The sequence below is a fragment of the Schistocerca serialis genome, chromosome 1, assembly GCF_023864345.2.
Source record: "Schistocerca serialis cubense isolate TAMUIC-IGC-003099 chromosome 1, iqSchSeri2.2, whole genome shotgun sequence".
Taxonomy (NCBI): Eukaryota; Metazoa; Arthropoda; class Insecta; order Orthoptera; family Acrididae; genus Schistocerca; species Schistocerca serialis.
Window position 1 is genome coordinate 893,283,828 of NC_064638.1, and position 12,367 is coordinate 893,296,194.

The 12,367-nt window shown below is 38.9% G+C and overlaps 1 protein-coding gene across 1 annotated transcript in view; it reads left to right on the plus strand.

Moving 5' to 3' along the window:
* LOC126411465 (protein germ cell-less) overlaps positions 1–12,367 on the plus strand; it is a 105,009-nt gene that overhangs the window by 34,159 nt on the left and 58,483 nt on the right. The window contains exons 3-4 of the mRNA XM_050081365.1: positions 9,124–9,220; positions 9,314–9,465. Of these exons, the coding sequence (XP_049937322.1) occupies positions 9,124–9,220; positions 9,314–9,465 (249 nt within the window). The remainder of the gene's footprint in view (positions 1–9,123; positions 9,221–9,313; positions 9,466–12,367) is intronic.

Consider the following 12,367-nt stretch of genomic DNA (forward strand, 5'->3'; position numbering starts at 1 on the left):
ACTGTATTACTCATCCAAATTTACTCCAACACATTCTATGACTCGTACTTTGCAACTCAGTCCATGTGCAATCCCTTGAGATTTTCCTGGTTGACGTACAACCTCAGTATCAAATTTGATCAGCCATAAAGCCCAGCGGGTCAAGCAGATAGTTGGATCTCTTAGGCCCAAAAGCCATTTTAGCACTGGTGATCTGTTATGACCTTATACCACCACTCATCCAGATAAGTATAGAAATAAGTGTTGGTAAAGATTAGCGTGATCATTTCTTTTCAGTAGTTTAATAGTTCTCTGCTATATTGTGCTTTATAGAAGTGTATATTATTTGGTATTCTTTGCAATCCATCTTTTGACTTGAAACACAGCCTAGAGCATGGCTGCTTGAGTCATACAACAATATACACTGTTTTTGATAGTCAGGAAAAGCAAATTTTGGAATGCATCTTCTATAAAAATTATCAACCCTGAGATGTAACTGTAACTTTTTTACTGTGCTTGGTGTCGGGAAATCCTTTATGGCTTGTACCTGTCTTGTCTCAGTTTGTAAACCATCTTGCTCCTTAATATGGCCTAAAGAGTTGATGTCCCGTAATAGAAAGTGGCACTTTTCTAAACTTCGGGTCAGTTGTTCCGCATAGAACAGTATATCACTTGTACCTTGATATCTTTGGAGAAAACAGTGATATCGTCCAGGTAGACTATGCATTGGTTTGGTTTCAGCCCCCACAGCAGCCCGTCTAACAAGTGTTGGAAAGCTACCAGTGCGTTTTTCAAACCATATGGCATTCGGCGATACTGCTACTAACTAAATGGAACTGAAAGCACTGTTTGAGGTTGATCTTTTGTGCTACTTCTAATAGTTCCCACTTCATAAATCAGTGGTGGTAAAATAACGCAATGCCCCAGAGTGTCTAAGGTCTCCGTAATGTTCAGCACGCCATATGCATCAGTTGTGTCTGCTAGTTCAAATACCTACAATCGTAGCAGAATAAGCAATCTTACCATCTGAAGTGACCAGGTATTGGTGCTTTCTTCTCAATTCCATCCTGGAGCTCCTCCGTCGTTTGTAGATGATGGGAAACTGATACTTCTTTTTACAGATGACTTGTTCTAGTGCGAAATGTGTGCTGCAGTAGGTGGCAATGATGCAGATGGATTAAATAATTCCATGTATTCCTCCAATAATCTCTCCCTGTCCAATTCATCATGTCCATATGGAAGCGACACCTTTCTCGTTAGTATGGTTAAATTGACTGGCTGTCCTGGAGTGTTGTGTATTATACACTGAAATCCCTGTTCAGTTCATCTTCCTCCAACATATTTCAGGTGAGACGGCTGATGATCTCTTCAGTGAAGATACACACAAGGCTCGAACTCTTACAAGGATCAGTGAAATATCATGAGTCACAAGGATAATTGGCAAGGGGCACTAAAGAGAAAGTATTAATCAGATCAGCTCCTATGCTCATCCATAACAGTCTTCCTGCACCTTTTGGTATTGTATCCAATGAGTCAAATCTAAGAGACTGTATGCAGTTTAGTTGGCTTACCTGGCGTATCAGGTGTTTCTTGTGACAGTTCAGTTCTTTCAGCAGTAACATCCAGCTCCACTATGCACTGTTGGATATAGACTTTGGAATGATGTTTAACTATGAAAACTAACCAAAGAATGACACCTAGCTTATGCCTGTGCTAGGGAGAACTTCCACACACACCTGGAAGTCTGTCCTCCCAACTCGGAAACCCATCAAGCCGAACCAGTTCAGTGAACACTTATTACCATCGACACCACTTTGTCTGCAGTGTAGTAGGTTCAGATTCATGGCACCAAATACAGTCTGGCTATCCATGGATAACTGTGATCCTGTATCCAACAACAAATGATACAGTCAGTTCTTTACATTGCCAGATAGACAAACATCTGATTTTGCACAGAGATGTCCTGTGGTCACACTTACTGGAAGTGCTGTGCGCTGGTCACACTGCCCTGTCCTTTTTAACAGAGGTGTGAGTGTGTTACCTTGATTCCATTTTCCAAGTGACTGTGGACATTTTTGAATGGAGTGTCCCACCTGTTTGCACTTTTGACATTGTGGCTTCTACAAAACATCTGAATGCGGCCCAGAAAGCCACGTCTATAACATATGACCTCTGTATTAAAAAACTACTCACTGCTCCCTCAACATAGATGCTCAGTTAATTTTAGACAAAGTTGCTGCACCTGCTGCTCCTTTGTACAAGGTTTTTGAAAGTTAGGTGCACAGTTTTCACAACATCTCAGACAGTAGATGGCATAGAAATGTATGAAGCACCTGTTGTTCTGCTTTCTGTAGAATAGCCTTATTGGTATGATCGTCATCTGTCGATTCATATGTTTTAATGTTGACTTTTTCTGATATAGTCTCCAAAGCTCTCTATCAATTCTCCTTGTTTTTGCACTGTACCATTAAATTCTTCACAATAATGAATGGAAATATTCTTTCTTCTGTGACACTCTTTGAACCCTTCCTGAAAGTTCGCAAAAGACTGAACATCCCTCAACTTCTCATTGGACATTACGTTTGTTGTAGTACCTCCTAGAAATTTTAAATCAACCAAACTTAACCAACTACTCCTCCAATGCCCTCACCTCTTGGCTGTATATAAACTATCAAAAAATACAAAAACATCATCTCCAGACTTAACCAAAAATGGAGCTACCAATGAAGCAATATGTGCATCAAGAATTGGTGGAGACATGCTAGAAGTTGACCATTCCCTTCTTTCACCCTTTAAATGATCTTTTTCCTTAAGCAAAGTCTTATTATTACCTCAAACTTTTAGGTACCTCAACAAGCAAATAATGAGTCACCTCTTGTGCTGCTACTTTCTCACCAATAGACATTTTTGCTTACCACTACTACCATTACAGTTGTACAACAAACCCAGACTGAAAAGGAATGAAAGGAAAGGAAAAAAATACAACCTGACATGAGGAAAAAAAACCTTAGCCAGCACTTGTTGTTACCACTGCTGGCTGCATCCTCTTCGATTCTGCCCTCCGTTGGTCTATCATTACACCTTCCGACAGTTGTTCTGACACAAAGTTAATGGGGTGTTGTTTTGGGAAGGTGTGGGCAAGCATTTCTTTGCTGGAGGTGTGGGTAAATAGGCTGCCAAACTGTTGTCAAAACTCTTTATTAACGGTCATACACGGTTATAGATCAGTACATCTGCAATAGGCAGTCAGTAAATGGTGGGGAGTGACGAGCCAAGTGGTAGCCAGGGCTAAGCAGGTGAGCCTAATGGAACTACCAACATGATGGAACACAGAACTGCCAGCTGGAGAGCAGCAGTGACCAGTGGCCAGCACTGGGCTGTCCAGAATGCACAGTTCAGTCAGGATCATGGAGGCAACTGCAGCAGGTAGTGGCAGCCCTGGGCCCAGTCAGTCAGGTGGCAGTCACTGCGTCATGGCCTGGAGATGGCAAACATAGTTGTGTCATGAAACTTCCTGGCAGATTAAAACTGTGTGCCCGACCGAGACTCGAACTCGGGACCTTTGCCTTTCGCGGGCAAGTGCTCTAGAGCACTTGCCCGCGAAAGGCAAAGGTCCCGAGTTCGAGTCTCGGTCGGGCACACAGTTTTAATCTGCCAGGAAGTTTCATATCAGCGCACACTCCGCTGCAGAGTGAAAATCTCATTCTGGAAACATCCCCCAGGCTGTGGCTAAGCCATGTCTCCGCTATATCCTTTCTTTCAGGAGTGCTAGTTCTGCAAGGTTCGCAGGAGAGCTTCTGTAAAGTTTGGAAGGTAGGAGACGAGATACTGGCAGAAGTAAAGCTGTGAGTACCGGGCGTGAGTCGTGCTTCGGTAGCTCAGATGGTAGAGCACTTGCCCGCGAAAGGCAAAGGTCCCGAGTTCGAGTCTCGGTCGGGCACACAGTTTTAATCTGCCAGGAAGTTTCATATCAGCGCACACTCCGCTGCAGAGTGAAAATCTCATTCTGGAAACATCCCCCAGGCTGTGGCTAAGCCATGTCTCCGCTATATCCTTTCTTTCAGGAGTGCTAGTTCTGCAAGGTTCGCAGGAGAGCTTCTGTAAAGTTTGGAAGGTAGGAGACGAGATACTGGCAGAAGTAAAGCTGTGAGTACCGGGCGTGAGTCGTGCTTCGGTAGCTCAGATGGTAGAGCACTTGCCCGCGAAAGGCAAAGGTCCCGAGTTCGAGTCTCGGTCGGGCACACAGTTTTAATCTGCCAGGAAGTTTCATATCAGCGCACACTCCGCTGCAGAGTGAAAATCTCATTCTGGATAGTTGTGTCATAATTATGGCAATGACTGGCATAGGCTGCACATTGTAGTAGGACCCAGATGTGTTGATGACAATGGGCTGGCTATAGGGTTTAAAATTCTGTAGCCCAGAGCTGTGTTTACAGACATGACATGTTCCTGTCTCACCTGGAAACCGCTGAATTAGAGGACAATGGCCAGAACCCGGATGCTCTTAATGTGCCACTCAGTTAAACTGCTGAAGTTTGCTGAAGACTGTTTCACTTCCAGATCATTGGCGCGCAGGTATGACAGTATGGAAGTTTCAGTGTCTGTTGAATTGCAGTATTGGCATGGCCGTTGTCCTTGGTGGACAGTCTGTGTCTGTGACCTGATTATGGTTCTGGGCTGCTTTCCACACTGCTAGAGCTTTAGGCCACTACAGTAGTATCTTAGTATCTCGTCTCTGGAAAATATTATGTATAGAGTTTTCTCTAAACACAAAGTCTCTCTTTGCAATTGCAACTTCGTCCTGATTTGAAACAAATTATGTATATATTAAATTAAATGTCTGTGGTGATGTAAAAATTTGTCTGACTCAGCTATGCAAAACAGCACTCTTGCTTTTTGCCTGAGTTTTAAAACCTTCTCAGGTTTTCGCTTCTGAGGAACTACATTGGAATACTTTAATGTAAAATGTTGATGTTTACCATTTTTCACTCTGTGATGTGTGGATGTGATTATCTGAGGAATTTGAAAGCATAAAATATTTGACAAAATTGTAAATTGTTTGTGTTTGATGAATTATTCCATGCTTTTGACTTTTAACAGACAGATTGCATAGAATATTTCCTTTTCTATAACATCCCAACGTAAATATCAGTGCTTGCTAACAGAAATGAAAGTCGCTACATACTTAAATTTGTACGTTGAGCGCAAAAATCCACAATTTGAATGATAACTGCTTTAACATATGAAGCACATGTAATGTTGTCATAGACAGAGAAATTGATGCAAAGAGTAACTAATTGTCTTCAGTGTAGTTTTTAAATTGTTATTTTTTAGGAAGAACATTATTATTTTATTGTTGTTGCTATTATTAAGTAATATTAATCTGTATGTATTGTTGTGGCAAAGGAACTTATGTGTCATTATGCCCTCTGCGTGTAATAAAAAAATTGGACTACAGTCAGCAAAACTTGGAGTGCCACTAATGTGAAGGTTGTGTCACCACATGGGCACATCAGTCATGCACTGAACATGAGAGACAGCAATCACAATTGGAACAGTTATATTAAATATAATAGCATTGATGGTCTGTTCCATTGGCTCTTGGTAGAATATTTTATACACTATAAATGAAACAAACAAAACACTTGTGTAATATTCTACAGTGTCATGAAGAGAAGTATCTTTGTACCAGACGATGACGTAGCAGCTGAAAACTGGTTCATGTAACATATAATAAATATTGTAAAATATTGTGCCACTGTTGTGTTCATTTCATTCATAATTAAGTATAAAACATCATTAATAAAATTTATTTGTGTGCTTTGTAGTTAATTTCTAGTAACATCTGATTAACATTTTAGCTGTTGTTGCTCAGGTGGAAGTCTGGTGCAGTTATTTGTCTCACTACAAAAGCTCTTGTTATGTCAGTGACTTTTGTGTATACGTTCATAATTTTTAAATCAGTTTTCCAGACAACATAACAAATTTCCAAAATTTGTTTGATTTTTATATGCACTCTTTCAGTTACCAAGGCTCATTGTGTGAGAGGATTCCTGGAATCTTCAACCCCCCTAAACATTTAAAACATAGTCTTATGAAAATGAAGTTCATTCATTTTCTAGCATTTATATGTTTATTTTTATTTATTTATTGTAATATGTATCCCGTAGATCCATTTTTGCATGGATATGGAACAAGTCAAAACATTTAAGTCATTATTACACTTGTTTCCACCAGGACAATAAACAAAGATAGTACACAAATTGAAAATAATAATAATAATAATAAAGTAACACAATCAGTAAGTTCTAATTACACTCACAAACAGAGGTTAAGATACAGTTTTCACATTTTATCTAAACAATTTTTTTACGGAGTAAATGTGAACAACTTGTTGACTTACAGATTACCAATTAATCTAATTAAAGCAACAAGATATGTTGAATCAGGAATACACAATAATACATGATAAATAACCTTAGCTATCTCTGCTGTAGAATTCTTCTAGAGAATAGAAACTTTTTTCAAGCAAGAACTCCTGTCTCTTACTTTTAAATAGTACATTATTACCTCATAGACACTTAATATTATTTGAAAGTGCATTGAAGATTTTTGTACCTGTGTATGTCACATTTCCTTCTTGTGTTCCAATGATGGTATTTTCATTCTTTCCATACTGAGAAGGATTGTGAAGCATGAATGCCATGATTGAAAAGTGAAATTGTGAAGTAGTGGTTAGTATTCCTATTTGCTTAAAAAGGTTGCGACATGAGGTTGATGGAGGCACTCCACACAAAACTTGGACAACGTTTTTCAGACTGGTAAAGACTTTTTTTGACAGTGGTGAATTGCCCCAGAAGATAATTCCACAACACGCAAGTGAATGGAAGTAACCAGAGTAAGCAGATTTTAAGACATTGATGTCTCCAATTTTGGCGATTGTCTGGATATCAAATGTTGCTGAACTAAGCCTTTGTAGGGTTTGGTGGATGTGTTCCCAGTTTAGCCTGTTATCTATATTTTAGTGTTGTTCATGCCTGAGGTACCAAATGTGTAACATAGCATGTATAGCCATTTTTGCTAATACTACCAGGTATGCTTTCCACTAAGTGTCACTACGAGTGACGTCATGTCTTCACTCTTCTTGTCACAAAATTCTGAGCAGCAGCACAACCATGAATATGGAGTCCTTTCACTTCTTGATGAATCATACTGTCCTGACCAGGTTTCTGGTCTATGACAGAAGTAGTCTACAGAAGCTGACAAAAATGTGTGGTGCTTGTTTCAAATAGAGGGCTTTACTTTTCAGCAGTCCCTATCAGTTCATTTTTAGGGCATATTGAAACAGTGTTTGGTGTTTGTGCCATTTAACCTTTCAGTTTCACAATAACATAACTGTAACGTAGTGGACTTGAGTATATGTAACTCGTAAGGTACTCAAACGTTTGGGCTGCTACAGTCATGCACTTTCTGATCATATTCGTGCCTGTAATGGCACAGGGTCCCTGCATTTGTGTATCCACAGATACATGGTGTAGTGTTGGCATGACATTGCATACATTCAGTGGAGGGGAGACATTTGGTCCCATAGTGTTTGGCAGCACCATTAATTTGGTCATAATTATGAAAAAGCAGCAATGTTACCTCCACATACACACACTGTAACATTTCAGTTCTGACTTTTCTGCATAAGCTTCTGTATAATATTCTTATCTTAAGAAACTGTGTATTAACTATAATCCAAACATTGGAATCAAATTCATAGTGGGTGCAGCAGGCTTGCTTACAGTTATTATTTTGTTAATAGTTACTCATTGATGAAAACTTGTGTGAGATTGTACATATCTAGTAAAAGAAAAATGTGGGATACGGGTGCAGCAAAATAAGCACTCTCACATAATGCTGGAATAGTAATCCATGTTGGATAATTATGAGATGTTTTGCTAATGAAGTACCTCAGACAATGCCCCCATGTAATTCACTAAATTATATTTTTTTGCAGTAACTGTTATTACAGTGTTGTGAAATAGTTATTGGGAGCACAGTAGGTAGAATCCTCACTTGTGCTGCCGTTTTCTCCATGTACTTCTGTAAAATTTTGACATGCTAAGTGAATTACCTACATTACACATGATGAGATAATCCAAACACCATTTTGAGGATAGACTTCAAGCTGATGTGATATAAGCTCACCAAACAAAATATTAGTCACCCCATTAAAAGGGTAGTTTAGGGACCTAACAATTTTATGGTCATGAAAATAAAAGAAATTTATATTACCCTTTTTTTCTGTGTTTTCATGATGAGTACGCTGTGGTTATTCCCATTTTCCAAAATGACAACATCCACATTCATAGGGCTGCACACACATTGTCCTGGTTTGAAGAACACTCGGGCACCCCGTCGCAACTCGACTATCCCTCTAAATAATCCAATCTTAATGCCATAGGAAATGTCGGAGACCATTTGGGACAGCAGGTAAAACATAGCAGTCAAGATCCCCTCAGTTTGGTATCTCTATGCAGTGTAATCATCAATGAGTGGCTTCAGGTGGATACGACACAGCTGAAGGAACTTATGCACTCTTACTTGCTGAACAGATTCCATTATAAAGATCAGAGGCAGTGTTGCACAGTATTAATTGATGTCCTCTGGGGGTCGCTAATTTTTTATCTAGTGTGTGTATATTGTTTGCTGCTAAAGAAAAGTAGAAAATAGCTATTTCTTTCAAGATGTCTCAAATTTCTCATTTGTCTTTGGGGTTTTTCTATTTATTGTTGAAGGGTGAGTGCCAATTTGTCTCAAAATATACTCCAATTTTCAGTGACATTTATAGTGTTACTGCCTCAGCACATATTTAACCTGATAGGCAACAGTGTTTGTTACTGGTTCACTATATTTCCTTAATAGACATAATAGTGGTATTGTTACTCAGTATTACTGTAGACTTTTGTTTCATAGTAATTTTCATTTCAACAAGTGGTCTCATAGCTGCTGCTGCATATATACAGCATTTCTCACTATTAATGTTACCATTCTCAAAGCTGAGCTTATCTTCACCGTAGACTTCAAAATCACCATCATTTAACTTGGTCACAAAATTTTTTTTATGTAGTTTCTGATTAAAAATATATTTTTTTTCAGAGTCCATACTTTGCAAGTATGTTTTCGGGGGCATGGAGAGAAGCTGATGAAGATACTGTGAACATAAAAATTGTTGATCCAAAAATAACAGTCAGTGGTTTGTATTATCTCCTTTTTCCATGAAAAATGAGATCTTCTAACCTTATGTGTCATCCAAATAGAACACAGTTCTACTACTCTTGATCTTCAGCTTTACAGACGGTATTTGGATCTTTGTATATGGATGAAACTACTTTGGAGCCTTCTGACATTGTTTCCGTAGTAGCGGCAGCAACACTTTTCCAGTTAGAGGGCATTATTGAGAAGTGTGGTGAAGTTATGCTGGAAACCATGTGTGCTCAGGTAAGACAATGAGGTTTTTTCTTAATTTATTTGTTTCACATGACAAAGTACATTATGTTGCAGTATTATTTGTAGAGAAATTTAATTTAAATGTGATATAACTAGTTCTCTGATTTTTATACAGTTTTGTTTAATGGCACACTATGTTTTTATTGTAATTATAAAACCTTTTCATCTCTGTCTATACTAAAGCTGGCATTGAAATAGTTTATTAAAGGAGGAATCATATTTTTTATTCACTTCTTATTTAACATATATGCTCTGTATGTATCTTTCCTTCTTGGAAATTCTGTCAAGAACAGTCAATTTTTGACAGAATAATTTAATTGGATAGATAAAAAAGTCTACTTATCAAGCAGCGGCAGAACACATACATAAAAGTAGGTTGTAATTAGGCAAGCTTTCCAAGTCATTGGCTCCTCCTTCAGGCAGAAGGGTTGAAGGGGAAGGAAGAGGGATGAAGGAAAAGGACTGGAGAGATATAGGAATAGGTGTACATTTTGGGAAAGTCGCGCAGAACCATGGGTCAGAGGAGACTTACGACATGGGGTGAGAAGGAAACACTGATTGTTGGGGACTACATCAGACAAGATTTGAAAACCTGAGCGCATAAAGGTGGAAGACAGTATAATATGTGGGACAGAGATTACTGCTTAAACATCATGCATGAGTTAGTAGGACTCAAAAGCTATGTGCATTGTACATAACAGAGGTGGGAGGGGGCAGTGAAAAATAGACAGGTAAAAACAATGAAAAATGTAGTAAACTAAAACGGACTGAAGAAAGGAGTAGTTACTGTGAAGAAATGCTGAGACGCAAGAAATTAACATAAATTAAGACCAGGTGGGTGGTGAAACCAAGGACATGTTGTAGTGCTAGTTCTAACCTATGGAGTCCTGAGAAACTGGTGTCTAGGGGAAGAATCTAGATGGCGCATGTGGTGAAACAGGCACTGAGATCATGATTGTCATGTTGTAGAGCATGCTTTGCAACAAGATATACGTGTTGTCAGTATACAGCTGCCTATGCCCATTCACCCTAATTGATAATTTGGTGGCAGTCATGCCAATGTAAAAGGCTGAACAGTGTGTAAGTAACATCCGGTACATGACATGGGTCATTTCAGAGTTGTTGCTTTGATAGTATATGTTTTGCCAGTTATAGGGTTGGTATAGTTGGTAGTAGGAGGGCAGGTCTTACAGTGGGGCTGGTGATAGGGGTAGAAGCCATAGGGTAGAGAAATGGGTGCAGAAGGAGTATAGGATCTGACAAGGATGTTGCAGAGATTGGGAGGGCAATAAAAAACTATTCTAGATGTGCTGGGCAAAATGTCAGACAGAATAGGCCTCAAAGGGTATGATTTTAGGAGGTCATAGCTTTGTCAGAGTAGCTGATTAATACATTCAAGACCAGAATAATATCGAGTGACAAGAGTTGAGCACCTAAGTTGTTTTTTGGAGGGATCAGCAGTACATTGATTGGATAGGATGTGTTGGGAAATCTGTTTTTGAACTAGACTGGTGGAGTAATTACATCCAGTGAAGGCTGGGGTGAGAATGGTGGTGTATTGCTGTAAAGAATGTACATCTGAACAAATACATTTGTGTTGAATGTATGGGAGGGAACATCTTAATGGAAAGGATAGCATCTGTTGAATGTAGGTACTGTTGTTTGTTAGTAGGTATAAAGTGAATGGAACAGCTGACCCATGGTGAGGATGAGGTCAACAGCAAGGAAGGTTGTATGGGTTTCAGAATAGGACCATGTGAAATTTAATTGGGAGAATGTATTTTGAGAATCTAAAAACTGCCATTACGACATGTCTTTAGTTCTCACCATCACCTGGCCTTAATTTACATTAACTTCTTCAGACTCAGTATTTCTTCTCAGTAACTACTCTTTCCTTCACCTTGTTTAAATTTTCAACAATATTCATTTTCTGACCTGTCTATTTTTCACCCCCCCCCCCTCCCACCTGTATTACATACTATGCATTTAGCTTTTAACTTTAAGTAACACATGCTAGCTGTTTCAGCAGTAATCTCTGTCTTGTATATTACCCTGGCCCCCAACTTTTAGCTCTGAAATTTTCAAATCTCGTCTGGTGCAGACCCCAACAATAAGTCTTTCCTTCTCGTCCTGTCCGGTAAGTCTCCCCTGGCCTGGGGTTCTGGGCATCTTTTCCAAACTCTTCCCATTTCTTAAACCTTATCAGTTCTTTTCCTTCACTCCTCTTCTTTCCCCTTCAATGCTTCTGACAAAGGAGGGGCCAGTGGCTCCTAAAGCTTGCAAGTTTACATATCTTTTATGTGTGTTGTTCTCTCACCACTTTGTGAGTAGATTTCATTTCTGTCCAATTACATTATATGTAAATGTTCTGGATGAAGTCACAATTTATGATTCTTTCATACAACATTTTTTCCTTGTTGGATAAGCTTTTTGCTATCGCTGAACAATCATATCAATCTGCTTCTTATAGATTCAGTACCTGAATCAGTGAAGACTATTTGACTTAGTAGTAATTAAATCAGTGTTATTGTCAGAGCTTCCTCTTTTGGTCAACTATTGAACAGAATGCACAGGAAGAATATAGTAGAAAATCATGTTTATAGAATTGAAATTATATTTGCTTTTGATAATTTTGAGAATGAAGATCTTTGATACCTTAAGTTACACTTACACTCCTTCCCACTGCTCATTTGTATTAAATGTCTATTCAGTTTGCAAAGTTATGTTTGTATAGCTGAAAGGGCTAATTCATTTCTCATCACATAGGTGACTCTCTCAAAAATATTTAGCAGTCATCTATAGAGTTTTAAAGCCATATGAAGCTCAGCATTGTGTATTTACTCAATAAACTCTCTTTCAGGTGTCTTTTCTCCTCCCTCTCCTTTCTGCCTAT